This window comes from Rattus norvegicus, chromosome 3, assembly GCF_036323735.1.
Source record: "Rattus norvegicus strain BN/NHsdMcwi chromosome 3, GRCr8, whole genome shotgun sequence".
Taxonomy (NCBI): domain Eukaryota; kingdom Metazoa; phylum Chordata; class Mammalia; order Rodentia; family Muridae; genus Rattus; species Rattus norvegicus.
The window spans coordinates 28,739,505-28,764,848 of record NC_086021.1 but is presented as its reverse complement, the minus strand read 5'-3'; the positions used below and the strand labels follow the sequence as shown (position 1 = coordinate 28,764,848).

General features: G+C 50.1%; 1 protein-coding gene across 10 annotated transcripts; it reads left to right on the top strand.

Moving 5' to 3' along the window:
• Positions 1–96: 96 nt before the first annotated feature.
• Traf2 (Tnf receptor-associated factor 2) lies at positions 97–24,751 on the top strand. 10 transcript variants are annotated; one of them, XM_006233594.5, is made up of 11 exons: positions 140–274; positions 6,349–6,565; positions 8,204–8,282; positions 8,566–8,664; positions 14,605–14,766; positions 16,450–16,521; positions 17,167–17,241; positions 19,411–19,683; positions 20,037–20,214; positions 23,143–23,291; positions 24,001–24,751. In XM_006233594.5, exons 2-11 carry the CDS (start codon positions 6,378–6,380, stop codon positions 24,217–24,219), a joined length of 1,494 nt encoding a protein of 497 aa, XP_006233656.1. In that variant the 5' UTR covers positions 140–274; positions 6,349–6,377; the 3' UTR covers positions 24,220–24,751. The 10 variants fall into 10 exon arrangements, with proteins under 10 accessions (XP_006233658.1, XP_006233656.1, XP_063139989.1 ...); XM_008761588.4 differs by having other exon boundaries at positions 193–304; XM_063283918.1 differs by having other exon boundaries at positions 199–286.
• Positions 24,752–25,344: the final 593 nt, after the last annotated feature.

The window sequence follows — 25,344 nt, the reverse complement described above, 5'->3', positions numbered from 1 at the left end:
CAATCACCGCTCTCTGCGGTTCTCTGCTCACTTCTGATAGGTTCCTGCTTCAGTCTGTCAGCGGGCAAGATTCAAGGCGGCCTATTTGACAAATCGACGCCCGCTGCTGCTCCCTGTGAGCTCCTGGTAGGCTCCGGCGTCTGTCCGTCAGACGGGGCGGGCCGCGACAGCGGGGGTGGTCCCAGCCGGCACTGAGTTCCGGGCGCGCGAAGACCGTTGGGTGAGGCGGCGCGGATCTAAGAGGGGGTCGATTCTCAGCGGCGGCCGGGCCCGGGTCAGGCACCGGGTGGGAGTGGCGATTGGGGTTAGATGCGGGGCCGCCGCCGTCTGGGTGAGGTGGGTGGGTAGACTTTTCGGAGCGGCGGAGCCGGAAACTGAAAGTCGCGGGAGGGGGGGGGGCCGGAAAAGTTCGCGACGTCCGCAGCGGTGCGTGGCAGCGCGCCTACCGCTGTGGCTCGGGGTCACGGCATTACGGTCTATGCCCGGATCTCGGTCCGGGATAGCGGCTGTGGAGCGCACGATCCCCACTTGTGCTTTTCTGGTCTTGAGCGAACACCTGATCTCCCAGGCCACTTTTATAACTCACTTAGGCTTTTTGGATTGTGCAGTTAAATTTGGTCTGACACCCCCCAGTACTCAGGCGTCGCCTTTTCTGATTCTGACACCTGGCTACGCAAACCACGGACACCACCTCCCCGATAAGGCATCTTCCCTGTTGGGGGCTTACCTTCCCTGTCCTGATTTATTCTTTCAGATCTCATCTTTCTGCCCCTCAGAATCTCTGTTTCTCGGGAAACTATCTTGTTTTTGTAAAGCAGCCTGGGCCCAAACTCACACAGATCTGCCTGCCCCTGCCTATCGAGTGCTGGGATTAAAGGCCTGCGCCACCACCACCCTGGAAGCTATCTTGATTGGCTTGTGTCTGGGTGTGGAGTCTGATCCCTGGGTCCTTTCCTTCTTGATGCCTGCCTAGTGGAGGTTGGACCTAGTGTATATTTCTCGGGATTGATATGAAGCTCCAAGTAGGTGGTAAGGACATGAGATTGATTAGAACTCACAGGCATACTCCCTAAAACTGGAGAAACAAACTTTCAGCTCCTTGGACACAGTGCAAGGTCATTATTATCTTGCCTGCAACTCACTTATCTTGGAAGTCCTGGCTACCATTCCCCGGGAGAAGTCACAGTTGGCTTGCCAACTGCCTGTGTGACTGACAGAGAAAGGTGGTATTTAGTGACCCAAAGTTACTGTTATCAGGTGGAGGCCCCAAGCAATCCCAAATTGATGTTTAAGACTTTTTAAAATTTACTTTATTACTGCGTACTTACAGATTTATAAGTACTTGAATTTTAAACAAAAACTGAAGGGGGGTTCTTTATCAAGCCTTGTGTGTACAAGTCTGAGTGCTGTCTGCAGTAGTGTCTCTGGTCTGAACTGGTGGCTCCTTCCCTACCCAACAGGTCTGTGAGGTGTTTATCTATTGGCTCTTTGCCTGGGACCCCCTAGTCTACCTGGACTGACTATCCTCTGACAATACAGGCTCTCTGGAACCCTGCTACTCTTCTCCCATTTGCTAGTCACCATGGGGCAGGGCTTTGTCCTCAGGGTCCTTAGGAGTATCTACACTACCTCCACACACCTGAGCGAGGGCCGTGTGCCTTCATAGCCTAGTCTTACTGGGCTGCAGCACATTGAGCGCTTTCAGTCAGAGCTTGCTGGTAATCTCTGGGCTGTGGTTCCTCCAGCACCCATGAAGTAGCAGCAGACTGGACTGCACAGTGGAAATGGCAGCAGTCAACTTGGAGAAAACTTCCAAGAAGGAAGTGCTTCCTGCCTGTCATCTCACTACTGTTCTGAGCATTGGTTTGGGGTTTCCTTCTTGACAGTGGGATGTCAGGCCCCCACTTCCCATGTGGTTGCTACATGAATTGTCAGTGTAGCTTGGCAGGTGGGTTCCATGGGGTGGGAGCTTTTACAGGCTTGGACAAGATGACCTGGAAAAAGAAAAGAAAATTGTCCATAGATTCTCAGATTACGCCAAAGATGACCCCATGCAACCTCAAGGCTTATGCTGGGCATCTGTCCTCCCTGTGCACTGGCGCTGCTCCCTTTACACAGTGGGTGGAGGCCACCCGGATGCCACACTGGGTATCCATCCCATAATTGTGGTGTGCTTGCCCTGTTCATGTGCGTGGAGGAGGAGACCCAGTGGCTGCTGCACCCGGGACCTGGGACCCAGGTGGGCGGTAGGATCGGTATTTCGGCAGGTTGTAATTTCAGCGCATGGGGACGGTAAACTTGAGCAATAAAGGATGGGACCTGGGCATGTGTCGGGGTTGGGGTGCTTGGTTTAGAGGTGAGTTTGTGACAGGCTGGACAGTTGTGTTACACAAAGGAATTTTGTGCTGTTTACTACTGTGCACCCATGCCAGCTGGTCATTGATGTAGCCACAGACGCCAGTGAAGGGCCCAGGGTGGAGAGCTACAGAAGTTGACATTCCTCCTTCCGCTTTCTAGCTCTGTACTCCTTGCCTTCTGATGGCCGGTTCCTGGGAGTAAGGCATTAGCAGGATGGGCACCGTACAGACCTGTAAAGAACGGCTGGGAGCAGGGACAGGGAAGACAGGTGGAGCTGGGCAGTTTTAGCTTCCATGACTAGAGCTGCTGAGTAGGCCCAGACTTCATGCCGTGGTAGGTCCTTCTGACTCCCAGGAGGCCACGGTGACAGCAAGGAAGCTATGCAGTCAGGGCTGTGCTGGAGTGTAGAGGTTCTAACAGAGCCCTGGCGTGGGAGGGGGGAACGGGCAGACAGATGGACGGACGGACAGAAAAGAAGAGGAGAGATTTAAATTCCAGCCTGTCAGGCATGTGAGATTGAAGCAGAAGAGATTGCTAAGGGACATATCTGGGAGGATAGATGTGGCGTTTAAAGTCCTGCTGTGGGTGTGACCCTTTTTAAATGAAAGGTTTACTTACAGTTATTTTTTATATTTTGTGCTTGTCTGTATGATGTCTGTACACCATGTGAGTGCAGTGTCTGCAGAGGCTACATGAGGACATTGGATCCCCTGAAACTAGTTACAGCTGGATTGTTGACCACCATTGTGTGTGCTGGCTGCTGCGCCATCTCTCCAGCCCTACATTTTCTGTTACTTAGATTACTTTGCTCTTTGGCAGTTGTGTGTATAAGTGCCTTCTGATTACTGGTGCCCCTATGCAGGTCAGTATTCCTGAGAAGACCTGGCCTGCATTCATGTCTCCTTGGAGTTGTTTCTTGCCGTCTGGGGTTCGACATGGCGCCTCACTGAGTTGCTCAGGCTGCCCATAAGCGCCTTGGCTCTGGTGAATTACCCCCCTCTCCCCACAAAGCATAAATGTGATGCCAGGGGATCCATCCATCCACCCCAGAGATGAGGACAGAGCCTGCCCTCCTGACCAGGGCTACTCACCCTGTTGGGCGCTTAGAGCAGATGCAAGCTATATATGTGCTCCATGAGCTTGGACGCAGGGCCATGTAATTATATATGAGGACAGTGACTGACTGTGGGGATGTGCCCCCGTGTCCTGCAGGTGAGACACCCAGCACAGCCTTGTCTTGGTGCTTTCATCACTGTGCAGGTCCCCTTTCAGGAGTCAGCCTTAGACAAGGATGAGCCCCTTCTGCAAAGGGTACCTCCATGAGTGTATGGGGTCACTGTGCTGCTGTTTAGTGGTTCCCAGGGGTGAACAGGAGGAGAGGCCATGCTGTTTGTGGTGCAGAAGTTATGTGTACTTGTCTTAGCTCTCAAGAGTATGGAGTTAAAATGCTTTCTGCTGTGCTCTCCAGTAGATTACCCCATTTTAGGGAACAGGTGAAGTTTTTCTTTGAGACACACAGCAGTTCCGTGTGAGCTCTGCAGGCTGCTGGGCTCCGTCCAGGTAGGACTGACTCTCGCTTTTACATTCAACACCCTCGGCCAAGGGTGGTTCACAGAAACCAGCACAAACAGCAGAAACCAGACGCTAGTTCCAAGCATCTGCAAAACATTTGTTAAATGAAAAGAAGGTGGCAGGTGACAGCTGTTCCCAGCACATCATGAACGGTGTGGGATTGGTTTAACGTGTAATCAGAGTCAGAGTGCCCTGAAGGACTAGTAAGCTGCTTGTCAGTAACAGTTGTCTTGGTAACCAAATGCTGCTCTGAAAGGCCACATTGCTGTTTATTCAGTCATGTGCTGTTGGTGCTTGGGGCTCTGATCTCTTGGGGCTCTGAGCACCTGATTAAGATGATGGAAGACGTAGGGCTGCAGTGTTTGGGAGCACAAGGAAGGCGCGGGTCAAGGGGCAGGAGTCAGGGCATAGTCAGTGTAGGAGTTGTGTTGTTCTTCTGAGTGTGGCTCTACACTGTGGGCAGTGGTGTTTAGGTGTGCACAACAGAGGGCAGGGTGTCCGTCAGAGGAAGCAGGATTGGCAGGGTTGGCCAAGGGTTGGGTGTAGAGTGGACTCAGAACCTATGGGCTTGATGAGTCCTTAGGGCAGGGAGGAGGGAGGTCCAGCCTTGGCAGACTGGCCAGTCACTCATTTTTGCAGGCCAGTACCTAGAGCCAAGTGATTCACTGGCAGCAGACCCACAGCCTTTTTCTACACCTTAGCTTTCCACCAGTGATTTGCTGGACCGGGCCTTGTTCTGCTAGGGTGTGAATGCCCTAAGGCTTTGAGGGACATCAAGACAGCAGAGCAGGCAGGTCAGTGGGGCCAACGAGGTTTAAAGGAGGCAGCAGGGCCCTGTCCAGCAGTTGTGCAGGCATGTTCCTGGAGCCAGGGAATTGCTCTGGAACTTAGGGTTCTGGTAGGTGATTTGTTAAGTGAGTGAAATGTGACTGGTGTTTTGCTGGGAAGAGGACTCTGGGGATGTTGCTGCTTATGGCTTCCTTGCCCTCAGCACATGTCAAATGCCAGATACTTCATTCTGTAAAGCTCAGGACACATAGCCCGCTTCTTCCTCAAGCTCGGCTGAGACTGAACCTCTGCTTCACAGCTACGACCCTGGGAGGTCATGTCCATCCCCCAACCCACATCCCCAGATGCCTCCTTGTCTCACAGGGACTAGCCTGCTCTTTTGTGAGAACCAGCTGTATCCCCACAGCCCTCAAAGGCTCTGAGGAACCCTGGTTGGCAGAAAGTACGGTTAGCACCTTTAGGCTGCCTTGGAGGTGGAAGTACAAAAAGGTTGTCACCGGGAAATGGTATTCTCCAGATGGGAGCGGCCATTGGAAGGCCTAGAGGTACCATGCTGCTGCCTTAGGTACTCCAGGCCTCTCCACACCTGACTCAGCTCAAATAGACTCTTCCTGGGTCCTGAGTGTGAGGGCTCCCTGAGAGCTACTTGAGAAAATTGGTAAGGGGAAAGCCCGCTTGCTGTGTAATTACTCTGGGAGTTGAGAGGGAGCCCAGTAGAGGTTTCTGTGCTAGCGGACGAAGGAGGAGCTTGGCATTGAAGAGCCTAAGTTGGTAGAAAAGGAAAAGAGGATGGACCAGGCAGAGGTGGCTCTTCTGGCTTGCAGGTTAGGTTGAGAGGATGCAGGACGAGTGGGCTCCAGTTGGCTTTGAGTGAAGCATCTTGGAGAGGATGGCAGGTGCAGGATCTAGATGACAGAGCGGCTCGCAGGCTGTGGGCTGTAGTGTGTGGAGAGGGTACCAGAGAGGGAGCACAGTGACCAGTGCCCTACTGGTTGAGTCTCATGCCCAGGCGAGGCCACCCCAGGGTGCTGTCTAGGACCTGCCCTGCTAGCCTACAGTATGCTTCAGAAACCATCCACCATCTTAAACCATGTTTACTGTGGAGACCAAGTGTAGGCTGGAAGACGCCAACTGTTGGTGTCAGCAGCAAGTGCCCCAGCCAGGATTGGCACCAGCAGGAAGGAAGCTCATGAATTAGTTATTGTAGATGCCACCAGGTCTGTCACCCTCGTGGACATCTCTCCCCACATCTGATCTCTGAAGGGTCCCAGAACTCTAAAATCCTGTCTTGAGATGCTCTTTCGAGATCAGTGTAGTGTAACGACCCAGGCACCTCATCAGGTGCCTGCCTTCTTCCTACAGAGCAGTGGTTGGTTCTCAGCCTGTGGGTCAAGACCCTTGGGGGTGAGACAACACTTCCACAGGGGTTGCCTAAGACCATCAGAAAATAGATGTTACACAGCAGCAGCAGCAAAGTTACAGTTGTGACATAGCAATGAAAGAATTGTATGGGGTCACCATAACATGAGGAACTGTATGAAAGGGAAAGGTTAAGAAGGTTGAGTGTACTGCTCTAGAGGACTGGTCTGATTGTGTGACGTGGTCTTTTTGTTTTGTTTTGTTTTTTAGGGCTTTGTGGTGCGTGGGTTATAACTCACATGGCTGCAGCCAGTGTGACTTCCCCTGGCTCCCTAGAACTGCTGCAGCCTGGCTTCTCCAAGACCCTTCTGGGGACAAGGTTAGAAGCCAAGTACCTGTGTTCAGCCTGCAGAAACATCCTGCGGAGGCCATTCCAGGCCCAGTGTGGGCACCGCTACTGCTCCTTCTGCCTGACCAGCATCCTCAGGTGTGCATGCCACTCTACCGAGCTGGGCAGGGACAGGTGGGGCTCTGAAGTCAGGTTGCAGTAGAATGGTTGCCAGTATAAATTCTCCATGGATTCTGGAGGCGTAGCCCAAATCAAAAATGTAGAATTTATTGTTTAAAAAACAATGATTGTTTCTGGGTGAGGTGGACATCCTTTAATTTCAGCACTTAGGAGGCAGAAGCAGGAGAACTCTGAGTTCAAGGTCATCCTGGTCTACAACTGAGTTCTAGGGCTAACTAAAAAAGAAAGAATGGAGAATTGATCATAGCAAGGTATGGTAGTCTCTGCCTCTCCCCCTTTCCCTCTCCTCCTCTCCCCTGTCCCCCCCCCCCCCCCGCCCAAATTCTTGTGAAATAGAGACAGGAAGATCAGAAGTTCAGAGTTGTCCTTGACAACCTCAGATCTGTCTCAAAAAATAACAACAGCCATCAGAGAGTTGACTCTGTGTGAAGGCACTCACTGCAAGCCTCACAGGCTGAGTTTGAACCCTGAGCTCCGCACTTAGTGAAGGAGAGAGCTGACTTGTCCTCTGATCTCCACCAACATACCTTCATACATATTTATACACACAGTAAAATTTTAAAATGTAACTAAAAAATTAAAAACAAAACACGGGCAGGGTAGATAAAAGTGCTTCCTGTGAAATCAAGACTTGAGTTTGGGGGTTGGGGAATTAGCTCAGTGGTAGAGCGCTTGCCTAGCAAGCGCAAGGCCCTGGGTTCGGTCCCCAGCTCCGAAAAAAGAAAAGAAAAAAAAAAAAAAGACTTGAGTTTGGTCCTTTCCAGCCATGTAAAAACTTGGGAACTTGGGCATGGTAATGTGTAATTGGAATCACATCATATGCCTAGAGACAGAGGCAGAAGGGTTCCTGGGGCTCATTGTTTAGCCCAATCTGCACATTCTAGGTCCTGGTAAGAGTTCTATCTGCAAAAGGCGGATGGCACCTGAGGAGGAATACCTACATGTGGCCTCTAGCGCCCACATATACATGGTATATGTACCTGTATATTCTCTCCCCCACCCCCTTCTCTCTTACACACACACACACACACACACACACACACACACACACACACACACACACAGAGGTTATCTATTGGAATACTGTTTTTGGACATATGAGATACATATAGCATTGTTGGTTTCATAGGCACTAGTGTGTTAGTGTGAGGATTATGGCTCCCTTAGGCTGTTCTGGGTGGGTAGATTGAACGTTTCACTGCCGCAGTGTGAAAGGGCAGCAGCAGTGCGTGTGGAGAAGCAAACACATCCACATTTTTCTGCCATGTATTTTGGAGGCTGGGGCCTACAGCCAAGGTTCAGTGACAAAGCACTTACCTGTCATTCATGAAACCTTAGCTTGATCCCTGACATCACAAATTCAACAAGAAAGGAGGAGATGGTTGGCCTTGCAAGTCTAGGCCCTGACACCCTTTTCCACATTGAGTCTTCTCATTTGTGAATGTTTATGATTTGTGAAGTTACATACTGTTTGATCAAAGATGAGACAAAGGAAGAAAGAGCAGTGTGGAACCAGGCTGTGGGCTGAGTAGACAGGGCTTGGGTTCCCTGAACAGGCATTTTAGAGGGACTCTGTGTTTCCTCTCTTCCCATCAGCTCTGGGCCTCAGAACTGTGCTGCCTGTGTTCACGAAGGCCTGTATGAAGAAGGCATTTCTATTTTAGAGAGCAGTTCGGTGAGTACACTGTATTGAGCTAAACATGTCAAAACGAATAGAACATGTTTGGCAGTTTTGTTCTGTAACCCTGGTAACAGTGAGAATTGGGAGCTGAAAGTGGCTCTTGATGACTCTTTACGGTTGGAGAGGTGGAGAGGCATGGGTTGACCCATCTGCCCCATGTGCTTGCTGGCGGGGAAGGGTGACCAGGTTGTTTTGGGTAGGATCTCTGGTCTAGGTGATGCTTCATAGACAGTAGGGTACTGGGAGCAGGTGTAACCTGAGGGCGTTCCTGTTCCAGGCCTTTCCAGATAACGCTGCCCGCAGAGAGGTGGAGAGCCTGCCAGCCGTCTGTCCCAATGATGGATGCACCTGGAAGGGGACCTTGAAAGAATACGAGGTAGACATTGTGTTTTGGCCGAGTCACCAGCCTTAAGAAATGATTTCTTTATGTTTATTTATATGCATTCGTGTTTTGCTTGCATGTATGTCTGTGCAAGGGTGTTGAACCCCTGGAACTCGAATTACAGCTATGAGCTGCCTACTGGGGATTGAGCTGGGTCCTCTGGAATGATCTCTCCAACCCTACAAAACAGTTCTCATAGACGCCATGTTCCACTCTTCCTAGAACTGGCCTGGCTAATGTATGTGGGAAAAGTTCCTCCTTAGAGCTGGGCATAGTGGCGTGTGCCTTTAACCCCAGCACTTGGGAGCCAGAGGCAGGTGAATCTCTGAGTTTGGGGCCAGCCTGGTCTACAGAGTGAGTTCCAGGACAGCCAGGGCTACACGGAGAAACCCTGTCTTGAAAAGAAAGGAAAACAGTAACTTTCCCTCTATCTGAGTATACCTGTGATCCCCGCACTTGGGAAGGTGAGACCAGAGAAGGCGGAGTCCAGGGAACTTGGTTTAGGTTTTGTTTTGTTCTGTTTTATTTGTTTAAAGAGTATTCTGTCAGAAACCTAAATAGTGCAGATAGGCCTGTCACTTCTTTCCATGTCTTAGTTTCCTGCCCTGCCCCAGAGGCACAGTAAAACTGGAGTACGTTATGTAAGAAGCTAGTGCCACGGTGGCCTTGGGAACACATGTTGCTTCTGCAGATTTTTAATTTTTTGCCAGAAACTGCAGCTTTTAAGCTTAGTAGGGTTCTGTGGTGTATATCATATCCACCAGGGCTATCTGGTTTTTAAAATTTTTTTAAAAAGATTTTATTTCTTTTTTTCTTTTTTTTCCTTTTTTCTTTTTTTCAGAGCTGGGGATCGAACCCAGGGCCTTGCGCTTGCTAGGCAAGTGCTCTACCGCTGAGCTAAATCCCCAACCCCCTATTTATTTTTTTATATGATGAATACACTGTAGCTGTCTTCAGACACACCAGAAGAAGGCATCAGATCCCATTACAGATGGTTGTGAGCCACCATGTGGTTGCTGGGATTTGAACTCAGGACCTCTGGAAGAGCAGTCGGTGCTCCTAACCGCTGAGCCTTCTCTCCAGCCCCAGGGCTTTCTTTATTGTTATTTCTTTATTGTTATTTTCTATTTCTTTTGAGTCATTCTTTCTATAGCCCTGGTTGTCCTGGAATTCAGAGATCCGCCTGCCTCTGCCTCCTGAGTTCTGGGATTAAAGGCATGCACCACCCTTCCTCACAGAGTTCTCTTGTGAATTGTGTTGACTCTGGAAGTTTGTTTGGTCACAGAAAGACATCTAAAAGGCCAGTAGACAGATGGTATGTGGGTGACGTCATTGTCATTAGTGATGTCAGTCATTAGTGTGAGCCTCATGTCACCTTTGGGCATCTTCAGTTAAACCTGCATTACAGAGGCCACATGGTTAGGCGACGCCATATCAGTCCACCAAGTTTCTCATTCCTCTTGTTGCTCCAGTCAACAACCTTCAAAGTTTTTGTTTCTGTTGGACATGGTGATGCACACCTATAATCCCTATTCCTAGAAGGCTGAGACAGGGGGACCATGAGTTCAAAGGTGGCCCAGACTGCTAATGAGGCCTTGTCTTTCCTATGCCCTGCCACTCGTGTCCAGCTACATGTCTGTCCCATGACGTGGTGACTGGTCATACTTTGTGATCTCAGGCCTTGGGTTTCATTTTTTAGCTGAGCAGTTTGGACTTCACTTGAGTGAACAAGAAACTCGGGTTTTTCTAGGACCTGATCGAGAGTTGTAGGCCATACTGTGTCTTTAAAGTGAAACGCTTAGTGCTGTCTGTGAGAGAGATGGCTCCTAGGGAAGTGAACTGCTCAGGGTATTGGGTGGATGCAGGAAATGTGGGTGTAGAGCATGGGGGCCTATATAACCTGTCTGCTCTTGAAGGTGTTTTGAGAGACCCCTGGGGCAGGCGAATAATTCTTCCCAGGCCTTTGTTAGGCTTAGATTCCTCTGAGATTTCTGGTGCCTCCGGTCCTGTGGTACTGGAGTCAGTGACTGTGTGGGCCTCTGACTGATGGCCAGGGACTGCAGCCAGGCCATGGGCTTGGTGCCATGTGGCTTTGTAGGCATGCAGGGCGGAAAGTCCCTGGCTGCGCCCTTTGAGAGCTCTGGAAAGTCCCTGAGATGAGTTGGGCTTGGTCACGTGGGAGGGTAGGCACAGCTCAGCCTTAGCTGATTTTATTGATAAAAACTTGTCACTGGTGGCAAATGTCACAAGCCAGGGCAGAAATCACTCCCTGTGTGTGCAGTCATTGCCACAGATAATCCTCTCTCCTGCCTGTAACACATCTCTCTATTTCTTAGCTTTAACTGGAAACTAAGATTGTAACTAAAACATTCCTTTTTACGGTTTGAATTATTTAAAATGTTTGGAAAGATAGGGGAAACCCTGCTTAGCCTTTGGCTGTTTTCCTTTATGATGCTGTCTTTCATTCTGAAGATGGATTGAAAGCCGTATTAAAGTCTGTTGTCCTGAAGGCAAGGCCTGGGGCTGCATTAGGGAAAGCAAAGGCTGGCAGGTCTCTGTGAGTTTGAGACCAGCCTAGCTACAAATTCTGGGAGGCAGCTGACACTGGGGAAGGCAGGTGTGCCAGTCTGCATGGCCTCACCGTGGATTTGCTTTTTAACTGTATTTATTTATGTGTATTAGGGTTTTATCTGTGCTTCACATGCATACCTGGTGCCCAAAGAGGAACCAGAAGAGGGCACTGGAGTTGGCTGTGAGCCGTCAAGTGGGTGCTGGGGATTGAACCTGAGTCTGCTGCAAGAGCAACAAGTGCTTCTAACCACTGAGCTGTCTCTCCAGCCCATCATTATGTGTTTGTAAGAAATTCAGTTATAGTGCTAGACAGTTGGCTGTGTGGTTAAGAGCACTGACTGCTCTTGCAGAGGATCTGAGTTCAATTCCCATCAGTGGTGTGGCACTCAGAACTGTCTGCAGCTCAGTTCCAAAGGATCTTCTTGCCTCCCTGGGCACTGTGCACACATGGTACACAGTCAAATGTAGGCAAAACACTGTACATATAAAATAAAATAAAAATAAATAAATCTGAGCAGATCTCTTGTATCCCAGGACTTAGGAGGCAGAAGTAGGCTCAACTCTATGAGTTTGAGGCCAGTCTAGTCTACAGAGTGAATTCTAGACCAGCCAAAGTTATATAGTGAGACCCTTTCTCAACCTCACCCAGCCATCTCCCACTCCCCAAATTTCAGTTTTGATAACTATTTCTTTTGATTTTTTTTTTTTTTCCGGAGCTGGGGACCGAACCCAGGGCCTTGCACTTGCTAGGCAAGTGCTCTACCACTGAGCTAAATCCCCAACCCCTTGATAACTATTTCTTAAGATGTTAAATTTGAATTCTGCTTGAATAAATGCTGATATATTTGGATCGTGTCTGCTAGAGGAGTTTGAGCTTTGTCCTTGCTGCCTGAGTGTGTTGTTACAAGTGTATCTTCTGTAGCCCTTCATGGTCAGGACCCGGGGACCAGCATCTATCCCCTGGTTTCCCCCAGGACCCATCTAAAAAAGCCAGATATTCCTCTAATCTCCAAGTTGGAGAAGCAGAGATGGGTATCTCTGGGATTTGGTAGCCCTCCAACATGGACTATTCAGTGACCTCTGGCTCAAGTCCTTTGCAGGTTCTGAGCTTAGCTGGAAATTTGAAGCAGCAGTGCAGATCATTGAACCCAGGGCCATGAACACACAAAGCACATACTCTCTCACTGAGCCGCACCTATCCCCGGATAGAGACATTTTATTGAAATTTGTCAGAATCCACGTTCTTAGGATGGGTTGCATAAGATCTGGTCTCAAAAACAGTATGAGAAATACACAGCAACTTTGAGCAGTGGACCGCGAGTGAAGTCAGTGCAGGCTCCTGGTGCCTACGAGACTTCTTTCTCTGGGCCCATGTTGGCCTTATGGATACTTCAAAGCAAACTGAAGCTGCTTTGTTGTTTGTTTTATTTATACTTTTAGTATAGAGGATTAAATCCAGGGTTTTGTGCATTCTAGGCTTTCTTCTACCGTATTAACACCTTTGTGTAGTGTGTGTGTGTGTGTGTGTGTGTTTCTGCACATGTGTGTCTGCATTTGGAGACTGGAGGTTAACCTTGGGTGTCGTTTCTCAGGAGCCATCTACTTTATTAAGATAGTTTCTTATTGGCCTAGAGTCCAGCAGTTAGTCTAGGACGCCTGGCTATCTTACATGAGGGGTCCCCTCCTATCTTTGTTTTCCCAGGATTGGAATCACAGGAGTACACTGCTGTATGTGGCTTTTTAAAATATGAGGTTTGGGGTCAGAACTCAGGTCAGAACGTTTGTGTGTCAGTTGTCAACTGAGCCACTTCTCAGCCCCAAGTCATAAGCAGCCTTTTAATTAAATTGTAGTGACTATTTTTGTGCACAAGTCTTAGCGTCTGTAAACTGTTACAGCATAGTAGCTTGAAACCCCTCTGTGCTCGTGAGTAACAAGTTGTTGCACACTCAGAGAGGTATGGGCCCATGGCACACAGAGCCACTTGGCTCGAGTGTTAGTGTGGCTGTCTGTGTCCTTGGGCGTCCTAGCTTAGGGGCTGCCAAGCACTTAGGCTGCATGTACTGCTTCTCTTTTTCCTGTCCGCAATCCCACCTCCTCCTAAGGATCTGACTGAAGGGTTCCTCACCCTCTGTCTTCTCAGAACAACCTTCCTCCAGAGCTGTTTGGAAACTCTGAGCAGCAAACTTTGATCTTTATGGCTTGCTGTTGGGTCTTCTCTGGACTACTCTAGACTGTGTCTCAGCCTCAGGAGCTTGCCCCGCCTATTAACCTCCTCCTAGACGTTTCTCCTCTTCTGTAGCTCGATCTGTGTCTTCTGCTTCTGAGCCTCTCTGTGAACTCAGTGAGATGAGCCGGGTATAGAGGGACTAGTGCTGTGCTGCACACACGCTTGCACGCGCGCGCGCTCGCTCTCTCTCGCTCTCTCTCGCTCTCTCTCTCTCATACCCATGAGTCCATAGCAAGAAACAGACAGTGGGGAAGGTTCCCGGGGGCTAAGGAGTCTCTCCATGGAGATGGAGTTGACATTTAGGAGACGGATATGCAGAGTGGAGGCTGCACAGCACCAAGTGCACTTCCTGTACTGACCTGTGCCTACTGTAGGGCATCCAGGCGTGCACCGTACACATCTTTAGTCCTAGCACTCAGGAGGCAGTGGGCAGATCACGGAGTTCAAGGCCAGCCTGGTCTATAGAGAGTTCTAGAACAGCCAGAGCTACATAGAGAAACCCTGTCACCTCCCACCCCCCCCAAAAAAAAAAGTACAGGGAGGAAAACAAAAAGATAGCCAACAAATTGCTAATGCCATGTTCCTCTGGTGACCTGTGTGTTAGTGCTCTATTGCTGTGAAGAGACACCACGACCCAGGCAACTCTTAGAAAGGAAAACATCTACTTGGGAGCTTGCTCTTAATTGGGTGCTGTCATTGTGGGAAACGTTGTAGCATGCAGGCAGACATCTGTATCTTGATTCACAGGTAGCAGAAGGGAACAGTCTGTTACCCTGGGCGTAGCTTAAGCATAGGGGACTTCAAAGCCTGCCCCCAAAGTAACACCCTTCCTCCAACAAGGCCACACCTCACAATAGTGCCCCTCCCTACTGGCTAAGCGTTTGGCTGGGGTGCACTGGGTGTACAGTTGAAGAGTTGAGTGTCCTGGGGGTGGGGGCATCGCTCACCTAGAGGCCAGCTATAAATGGAGCACCTCAGTAAGAGTTGAGTGTCTTGGTTTCTGAAAATGGAGAGAGAATACAGTGACCTGCGTGTCTACAGTGGCTTTGAGGAGGGCTATCTCCTTGGTGGGTGGGCTGAGCGCATGGTACAGCAAGCCTGCAGGGTATCTTCATGTACTTCCCTTTGTTGCCAGAGCTGCCACGAAGGACTGTGCCCATTCCTGCTGACTGAGTGCCCTGCGTGTAAAGGCCTGGTTCGCCTCAGCGAGAAGAAGCACCACACTGAGCAGGAATGCCCCAAAAGGAGCCTGAGCTGCCAGCACTGCAGGGCACCCTGTAGCCATGCAGACCTGGAGGTGCGCTGGGTGGGGCAGCCCAGGAGGCAGGGCATTGTCTACAACACAGGCATTCAGCTAGCATTTGCTGCCATGGTTGGCGTTTGCTTAACTTCATATTTGTCCCCATGATGCCATGGAGGTTAGAAGGTTCTTGGTGGAACTGGGTTTCAGTAGGTGATTAGTACTGACTTTAGTGATTTATAAAATACAAAAAATTCAGGAAAAGAGTTTTTAAAGAAGCTGTACAAATGGCTAGCAGTTGAGAATACTTGTTGTTCTTTCAGAGGACCTGGGTTCAGGTCATAGCACCCACAAGGCGGCTCACAATAGTCCATAGCACCAGTTCTAGGAGATCCAGTGCCCTTTTCTCTCTTCTGTGTGTACCAGGCAAAACACTCTGACACACACAAGATAAATACATCTAGAAGTATATACATGTATATTTTGAGACAGGTTCTTACTGGAACTTGATATGTAGACCAGGCTGGCCTTAAACTTAGAGATCCTGTGGCTCTGCTTCAGAAATGCTGGGATTAATGGCTTGTGCCACCATAAAGGGCTAAAAGAATTTTCAGGTGTTTTAGACCTGCATGTGGTGACTTGGTGCCCGTAATCCCAGTTCTCAAGAGACTGCGGCCAGCCTGGACTATGTAAGACCCTGTCATGTCTCCACTTCTCTCCAAATGACAAGAAAACTATGTCTTCTTTTAGAAAAGTTGGAGCACAGAAGCAGAGAAAACAGCGTTGTGGTTGAGTAGCTGTGGGTCGCTCCTCCAGACTGTTGATGAGCAGATCTGATTGGATATTGTGAGACAGGGTCTCATTTCGTCCACGGAGTTCAGGGTGCATTATTAGTAGCAGCCATCACTTGAACAGGGGCCTGAGATGGTCACCTTCCCCCCGAAGAAAGGCGTACTGTGGCTTTGGAGCAACAGAGGATGGGACTGAGCTCTCTGTCCCCTGTGAGGGCATGTGCCCAGTGGCCTAAAGAATTGTCATTTGACCCCACCCCTTAGATTATGTCACATGCCCACCCATAGTCCTGTGTTAGGGACCAAGCCTTCAACATGTAGATCGTTGGGGGATGCTCACAAGCCAGAGCATATCTAAAATGTACTGTTGATTGTGTTGATGTTCTGGCTTGCCCACAGTCCCCCTGTGAGGAGGTAGCCTTTGCTCACTGTTGGAGTCGGGGACATCAGTATCTCTTTCTCAGCTGCCTACTGAATTTGCTCTCCACATCCTGGGTATTGGCACTGTGTTTTTCTCTTGTATGATATTGGATGTTGGATGCTCTGTAGTGGCTTATCAGGGCTCTCCTCAAGGAAGCTTGGCTGTGCCGCAGGGCAGAGTAAGACAGGATAGTCTAGTGCTAACAAAGTCCTGTACAGCCATTTTGATCTCTACATGAACCCTTTGTTCTAGTCATTGGTGTAAGATGATGGTGTTCCCTTTTCCCTATCTTTTTCATGTTTCCTGGAGGCTACAGAGAAAGGAGTTCCTAAGTCTGAATTTGTAGGGTGCCTATAGGCTCTCACTCGGGGTTAAACACAACTTTCAGAGAGAGTTAGAGGAACCATGAGCACATGGGGCTTCTCCTAGGTGCGGGCTGCTATCTTCAGTATTTCCTGTCTCCCCTCCTCCTCTACTACCCTGCCCTGGTGTTGGCATCCCCAGCTAATGCTCCCATTTCTCTTTAAGCTACACTACGAGGTCTGCCCCAAGTTTCCCTTAACCTGTGATGGCTGTGGCAAGAAGATCTCTCAGGAGAAGGTAAAGCCTTTCCTTCCATTGGGTGGACTGGTTTATGACCAGAAGCAGCAAAGTGAGGTTTATGTGCTATTGCTAGGATGGGCATGTTCTTGGGCACGGTGGCTTATCCACCAATATTCATTTGAATTTTTTTGTTGTTCAATTGTTTTGAGATGGGGTCCTACTTTTAAAAGCCCTGAGTGCCTAGAACCTGCTATGTAGACCAGGCTGGCCTGGAACTTAACAACGTATAGCTAAGGATAGATAACCTTGAACTCCTGATCCTTCTGCCTCCAATTGCGGAGTGCTAGGATTATAGGCACACCCATAATCCTGGTTTATATTGCTACTGTTGGGCAAGTTCCTTTTTGGGGAGGTGTAGTGTGGGGTTGGAGTTCAGGGCTTCAAAGCTTTCTCCCATTGAGCTAGACAGTGACAGAAATACATCTCTCACCACAAAGAAATAAGGGGGTTTACTTTTGAGTTGAGTACAAATGACCATGGCCCAAGGACATAGATTTAGTTGCCCCAAATAAAATAAATTAGCTGAGTTTCTCTGTGTGCGCGTGCGTGCGTGCGTGCGTGTGTGTGCGCGCACGTGCGCGCTCATGCACACGCGCATGGTGCATGGCAGCCCTTGGTAACCTCGTCCTCCTTGCCCTCCAGCTTCAGGACCATGTCAGAACGTGCAGTAAGTGCCGGGTCCTCTGCAGGTTCCACGCCATCGGCTGCTCGGAGCTGGTAAGCACGGCTCTGCTCTTGGGGACTGGGCGGCTGTGGGTCTTTCCCTTGTGATAGGCTCTGGCTCTGGCTCCTCCTAGGTTCTTCTCCCTCTCTGTTATCCCTCCTGGCTGTCTCTTAGCACCCCTTCTTCCTACCCTCAGGTGCCTGCCCAGGTGCCCTCTTGTAAGCTAAAAACATGCAAATATCTGTGCTCCTGGCACCTCTTTCCTCCCGGGATACCTAGTGGAGTGTCCCTCGGTCTTCTCTTTCCTTACTGTTTACCTCCTCCCATCTTTCCCATGGAAGGAACACACTGATTGCTCAGCTGCCCTAACTAAAGACCCAGAGGTCTGGCAGCTCCCTCTTGTCTCTTATTTCACATGCATACTGACAAATCCTTAGCTGTTGGCAGATGGATCCTGTCCCTCCAACTGTTGTCTTGTCACCTCATCATCTCCTGCCTGGACACAGGCTTTATGTATTAGCCTGTCTTGCCCCTTCATTTTCACCCTGTCACAGGCTATTTCTTTGTTTGTTGTCCCTCTTTCTTTGTACAGTGGGAGTCCCCATGTCCCTTCATGACACGTGAACATGTGCTGGTCCACAGAGGGCCTATAGGATGTGAGCATTCAGGGTAAGAGGAGGAGGCAGATTGAGGATGCGCTGTCTGCGGTGCCTCTGCTCCCTTGTATCGCGTGGTGGGGATAGTGACAACCTCCATTCCAGGGCAGCTGAGCTCCCTGCAGAAGGCAGTTTAGAAGCTACCAGGGACTGGGCTGCTGTCCCCTTGATCCTGGGATCTGTGTCAGCTCAGGGGAGTTCCAGGTCATCTCTGACATCGTTTGTAGGAACCTTGCTGGGGAAGCCACTAAGCCAACTAGGGCCTGCCCATGGAGGTGCAGGTGCCTGCTTATGCCTCCCCATGCCCCAGGCGTCCCCCAGGCGACTATGCCTCCCACTGGGAACACAGATGCCACGCTTTCTTGTTACTTACATTTTGAGTGTGTTTTTGTAAAATTAGTTTATTTTGTTATGATTTTTAATTTTCTAATTACATTTTTGGGTGTTTGTATATGTAAGCCATGGCAGCGTGCACATGAAACCAGAAGACAGCTTTGAGAGTTGGTTCTGTCCTTCCAGCTTATGGGTCCCCGGGACTAAACTCAGCCATCAGACCTGGAGGCAGCACATTCACACGCCAAGCCTTCTCACCAGCCCTAGTTTTGTTTTAGGTTGGATTTGGTTTGTAATTGACAGATTCTCACTATGTAGCCCAGGCTGCCCTTGTACTCATAGAAACTCATCTGTCTGCCTTCTGAGTGCTGGGATTAGAAGCATTTGCCATTGTACCATCTTTCTTAATTAGCATATAGTCTAATGGTGGTAGAGTAATTTTGAAATATAATATCTCTTTTTTTAATTTCTTTTCTTTTCTTTTTTTTTTTTTTTTTTTTTTCTGGAGCTGAGGACCGAACCCAGGGCCTTGTGCTTGCAAGGCAATCGCTTTACCACTGAGCTAAATCCCCAACCCCGAAATATAATATCTTAAAATGCTCGTGTGGTGACTCACTTGGCAGGTAGAGGCAGGCTGATTTTCTTAGTTCAAGGTCAGCCTGGTCTAGGACAGTCTGGCCTCACAGAGAAACCCTGTCTTAAAAAGCAGAACAGGGCTGGAGAGATGGCTCTGAGGTTGAGAGCACTGACTGCTCTTCCAGAGGTCCTGAGTTCAATTCCCAGCAACCACATGGTGGCTCACAACCATCTGTAATGGGATCTGACGCCCTCTTCTGGTGTCTGAAGACAGCTACAGTGGACTCATATACATAAAATAAATAAATTTTTTAAAAAAAGCAAAACAAACAAAGCAAGGTTGAAAGTACTTAGCTGCGTCTTAATTACTTTCTGTTGCTGTGTAAAGACACCATGATCAAGAGAACTTCTATAAGACAGAAGTTACTTGGGATTTAACGGTTTTAGAAGGTTAGAATCTGTGACCATCATGGTGGACAGCATGGCAGCAGGCAGGTAGTGCTGGAGCAGTAGCTGAGAGCTCATATCCTGAGGTGACAACCACATGTCCCACTGGACCTTTGTCCTTCATTCAGCACAGTGTGGCCCACGGTGCTGCGCTGTCCAGGCTGGGTCTGTGCAAACGCCATTCCAACAGCTGCCTGTCCTGCCCCACAGGTGGAGACTGAGGACCTGCAGGACCACGAGCTGCAGCGTCTACGGGAACATCTGGCCCTACTGCTGAGCTCGTTCCTGGAGTCCCAAGCCTCACAGAACCAGGTGGGGCCAGAGCTGTTACAGCGGTGCCAGATTTTGGAGCAGAAGATAGCCACCTTTGAGAACATTGTCTGCGTTTTGAACCGGGAGGTAGAGAGGGTAGCAGTGACTGCAGAGGCTTGTAGCCGGCAGCACCGTCTGGACCAGGACAAGATTGAGGCCCTAAGCAACAAGGTTTGTACTTAGCTAGGTCTTTGGAGTCTGGGCAATGTCGAACCCTTACACTGATGTCTTGGGCTCTGGCCGTCTGTTTTCTGATTCTCCTACTTTACTCTGTGAGGTTCAGTTAGAGCGTTGGATGGGCTAGCAACTGAAAGCTCTTTTTGGCCTAGGAGGGCACAGCATCAGTCACGGCACTAGGCTGGAGCTGTGAAGCTCCCGGGTACATGTATGTCCAGAGCCTTCCATGTGTACTTGGAACATTTTCCTAACACGGGACAGAAAAGACTCCAGAGGCTAGCAGTGGGGGAGGGGAGCTCAGGGCCCACAGCATATGACGTCAGAGTTAAGTGGTCTATGCTCTGCAGGTGCAGCAGCTGGAGAGGAGCATCGGCCTCAAGGACCTGGCCATGGCTGACCTGGAGCAGAAGGTCTCAGAGTTGGAGGTGTCCACCTATGATGGGGTCTTCATCTGGAAGATCTCCGACTTCGCCAGAAAACGTCAGGAAGCCATCGCTGGCCGGACACCTGCTATCTTCTCCCCAGGTGCTGTCTGTGGTCCTCCCATTTGTTCCAGAGCCCTAGCTGGGGCAGGGAGGGCATGGAGCTCCCTAACTGGGGCAGGGCATGTGCTCAGCTGGCACCAGGGGGAGTTAGGCAGGAGGCTAACTAACCTACGGGTACAGGTTAGATGTGCAGTGTCCGCTCCTCGTTGCCTGCAGAAGAGCACGGTGCTTTGGAGTGATACTGGAAAACAGACCTTTGCAAACAGGGCCACAGCTTTGGGCTTGTCTGACTCCCGCCGACTGGATTGAGCATTGGTGTTTACTGTAAGCAGGAGTCCTGAGAATGCTCCTCATGCTCCTCAATGTCTACCTACAGGGTCCCTTGAGCTCCTCTAAGAGGGACTGCTGTGTGCTAGAGGTTGTGTGTGCCGTTGCCGGGAACGACTGCTTCTCTTGTACTGCCTGCTTTGCACTTCTTACTGCACCACTTTGGCTTCCTTTCTTTCCCCTGGGGTGCCCACAGATCACGTGAGGGCCCAGGCCTTGTCCCTTGTTAGTCTCTTCTTCCTGCTCAGTATTTAACTTCATAAGCATAGACATCTTGTGTCAGAAGGTGACCTGCACATCACTTATTTCTAGGCTTATTTTATAAAACTGTGTCTATAGTAGAGCTTCTTGGATCAAGCCTGAGCCCTTGGGAGACCCTCCTACTGCACTTGCCTTGACACTGGTGGTCCCTGCCCTTGTATGGGAAGTCTGAGCACTCCACTCATCTCTGTAGCGTATCTTCACAGTGGCTTCAACAAGGGCTAGCAGTAAACAAACCCGGAGACTAGGAGAACCAGTGTCTTAGGTGGGAACTCTTGGGCGGCCTGGGTGCCGGATACCATTTCTAGAGTTCGGTAGTCCATGTGGCACTACCCCCACCCCCACAGGTGATTTGGTAGATGTTAACCTGTGGGGTGTGCAGGCCCAAGTTAACTGAGTTCCACAGTGAGTCTGGTAAGGGTCCAGCATCAGGAGCCCAGGTCCCTTGCAGCAGTCTCCTGGGGCCATAGCCAGGCAAAAGCTGGTCTGCTTTAATATTGTTGGTGAGTCAGGTTCTGTGGTAGGCAAAGGTAGAGGAACAGGAAGGCAGGTTTTAACACTGTGTTTGCAGCCTTGCTGCAGAGGCTTAGAGCTCTGGAACATGAGTGGGAGCATGGGTTAGTCCTGCTGCATGGCTGAGAGCCGCTGGGAAAACCAGCCGACTGCTGTACTGTTGGCTTCCACTGAGAGGACAGACACACTTGTCCCAGCTTAGGTTCTGTCCAAGACTGACTGCTCTGCTTTTCACTTACTGCTGCGCATCGTGGCCCACAGCCTGTGGTGCAGAGCTGTCCACTTCTCAACTAGGAAGCGAGAAAGAGGGGTGCGATGAGTGGAGAATCACTGCCTTCTTCAAGCCACACCTTCCATGATGCAGGCACCTCTTAGGCCCCACACCAGAAAGTTGTACTGCCTGCCAGCCGCATCAGATGTTTAACAAGTGGGCATGGGGTGGGCATTGCAGACGAGTACTACAGAGTGTGCAATGGCAGGTACCTAGGGATGTTGGGGGTTGACACATGTGATTACTGAGGCTGACAATAGACCAATTTTATGTGGAGATGCTGGTATACATTTTGGAATCCAAATACTGAAAAACTTGCTGTCTAACTTTAGAGACAGGTCCTACCCCAGGGCAAGGAGAGCAGTTTGATTTTCTTTGGTATTTGTGTCCTGAGTTTCATTAGATGTACCTGACCAAGGGTGCTGCTCCCATGAGGTTACCACCCATCCACAGTGGCTCAGAGCATGCCCTCAAGGTGCTTAGGGATAGTGCGCCCCAGCCTTCGGTATTCCCTGACCCAGACAGCTTCACAACCAACTATTTACGCTTTGTTTGTACTTAATAGTAGGTATCGTATCGTATTGTTTGTTAGTTTTTGAAACAGGGTTTCATTGCAGCCCAAGGTGGACTCAGATTCATTATGAAGCCCAGGCTGAACTTGAACTCATGTTGGGAAGCTTGTGTTAACACATCCAGTTCTTGTCTTATGCAGTGTTAATCGTGTCCTGGCTGTTGTCTGTTACCTGTAAAACAGTGGCTTTCAACCTTCCCAATGCTGCAACTCTTCATTACGGTGTCTCATGTTACGCTGACCCCCAACCATACGGTTATTTTGTTGCTACTTCGTAACTGTAACTTTACTACAGTTGTGAGTCTTACTGTCCATATCTGACATGCACTTTCCTAAGGGGCCACAAGGTCTCACAAGTTGAGAGCCACTGCTATAGGAAGGTTGACTGTGCTGCTCTGAGTTTCTGCCCCTCAGATGCTTCTGCTGAGGCAGGGTTCCTGTGGCCTGGTTTCCATAGCTTTGATGAGGACCCCAACTACTAGGTTTTTGCTGCCATAGTTTTATAGTTTTACACTTTGTCACTGTGAGGTTATTGAAATTACCGGTTAGCTATTAGTTTAAAGGAGGGGCAGCAAGATGCCTGACTGGATTTATAAGCTCAGTCTCTGGAAGCCACATTGAAGATGGTAGAAGAGACCAGGCAGCGGTGCACAAAGAAGGCAGAAACCAGCCTGGCCTAGAGTGAGCTCCAGAACTATATAGACACCTGTCTCAAAACCAGGACAGAGAACTGGGAGGAGAGAAGCAGCTTACAGAGTCGTCTCCCCTTTGGCTCCCATACACACCCTGGCAGTGTCCACCTGAGTGCACATGCTAACCACTTGCCCGAAGGACTGAGGTTGGAGCCATCCTGAGCTTCATTGGCAAGAACTCCGGGGGGTGGAGGGGGTTGGGAGAAACCTTTTCTTGATACTTCCCAAGAGCTGAGTGATGGTGTATGCTTTCGTCTTTCTGAGGTGGGGGGGGGGGTATGGGGAGCAACTATGTCCTGCCCTGTCCTCACTGGAGCATCTCCACACCTCCAGCCTTCTTCACAAGCAGATATGGCTACAAGATGTGTCTCCGGGTCTACTTGAATGGCGACGGCACTGGGCGGGGAACTCATCTGTCTCTCTTCTTCGTGGTGATGAAAGGTCCCAATGATGCTCTCTTACAATGGCCTTTTAATCAGAAGGTACAAAAGGCAGCCCCAGCATTCTGGGGGTCTCTGTGGGTGGCACTGGGTACAGTTTTCAAGTGGCCAGGTTCTCCAAGACAGTGTATGTGCCCGTGCATATTGGGCTGTGGTCCTGCAGTGGCTTCTCAGTGCTGAGTAGGACACCCGATTGACTTCATGACTTGCGTGTGTTTGAAAGTCTCCGGGGGAAGTATGCTTAAGGGAAGGCCACAGCCAGAGCCCCTCTGTCAGTATTCAAAACCAGGGCCTTCCTTAAGTAAGGAATTGAAACTCCAGAGACCGAGTACACTGAGCATGCTCTCTTCCCTTCACCAGTCAGGGCCCAGCTCTTTCCTCAGAAGCCAGTACAGGAAGCAGAGCAAGTGAGGAAGACTAGCAGGCCCCAAAATCCTGGCTAGTCTCTGATCAGACTCCCGTTCTGGGGCAAGCTTCAAGATCTCAGAAAAAAAGCAAAAGGAAAAGGAAAAACCCATCAGTAGATGGCCACTACAGAGATATAGCACATGGGAGTGCCGTGTATACCACTAAGCTCCCAGGTGCTGTGAGTATGCAGAGCCAGCGTGGACTGTGTTGTTTCTGGATGAGAAGCTGGATAAACTGGCCAGTGTATCGAGGCACACTGCTGGGAGAGGCAGGATAGGATTACTGTGGGGTTTTCAGGTGACTCATGAATACATTGTTCCCTCCCTGGATTGACTTCTCTCAGGTGACTTTGATGTTGCTGGACCATAACAACCGAGAGCATGTGATCGACGCATTCAGGCCTGATGTAACTTCGTCCTCCTTCCAGAGGCCTGTCAGTGACATGAATATCGCCAGTGGCTGCCCCCTCTTCTGCCCGGTGTCCAAGATAGAGGCCAAGAATTCCTACGTGCGGGATGACGCCATCTTCATCAAAGCTATTGTGGACCTGACAGGACTCTAGCCACCCTACTAAGAGCAGCAGCTCAGTGACGAGCTGTCACATTAGGCCAGCCAGGGCCTTCCCACACGAGGGTGGGCAGGTTTGGTGTGAATGCCGAATGCCGGGGAGGACCTCAGCCTAAAGCCAATCACCATCACACAGACAGGCAGGAAGGAGCCTCCAGTTGGTCCTCAACTGGTAAACTGAGTTGGAGGGTCAGCTGAGCTCAGGGTCCTGGGGGAACCAGCTGGGGATCTTCTCTTGCTGTATTTTCTGTCTGGGGAAGGGAGACACCCTTTGGTGGGGTACTCAGAAAGGGCCTCTCAAGAGAGAGCCTCAAGAGCTGCACCAGGAGCAAGAGTGATTGGCCTTCCCCAGCCCAGCCTTTGGGAAAGAGGCAGGGGCTGCCCAGGAAAGGCATGCGCCTGCAGAGTGCAGCCCAGGAGAGAAGCGCTCTGGGACATAGGCACGCACTGGAGCAGGGCCTGCCTGGGCTGCACAGCCCTGCCAGGTGGCCTGTATGGAGGAGAAGTGATTAAACTATTCAGATGTCTGCTGAGTGGTGTTCATCTGCCTCCTGCTGTGTCATCACCAATGCCTTCCTCATACCGGCCAACCTGTTCCTTAGCTCCGTGGAGCTCAGTGACCACTCACTCCCTTGTGTATCTGCTGGGTAGGGATGGAGGGCTGACCTTGACCTGGCCCCTGTATGGGCCTTTGTCTTGGGGTCCTGGCCTGGTTTGCTCTTTAGTCGAGGTTGGGGTGGAGACGTCATGGCCTGGACACTGGGCATGTTTATTAGAGTCAGAGGGAATAGCCAGTCTCCCTCAATCGGTTTTCAAGTCTCCAATGTGAAGAGCAGCATGGCGTGATGGAGAGGGGAGGGTTCACTGCCGTCATGACCCTGAGGACTGACTTCACACTGGATGCACTGGTTTTCAAGGGGACAGAAGCAGCACTCAGTCTGCTGAGTGCTGTTCATCTGCCTCCTGCTCTGGCTCCCTGACCTTGCTCTGGCTGTGTCCTGTAACTTGCTGGTAGAGGATGTATCTTGTTTCTTTCTCTCCTCTGTCCTGTAAGTTCTAGGCCTGCCTGTCACCTTGTGACCCCAGAAGAGCTGGCTTGATTACAGGGTTATCTCTTAGA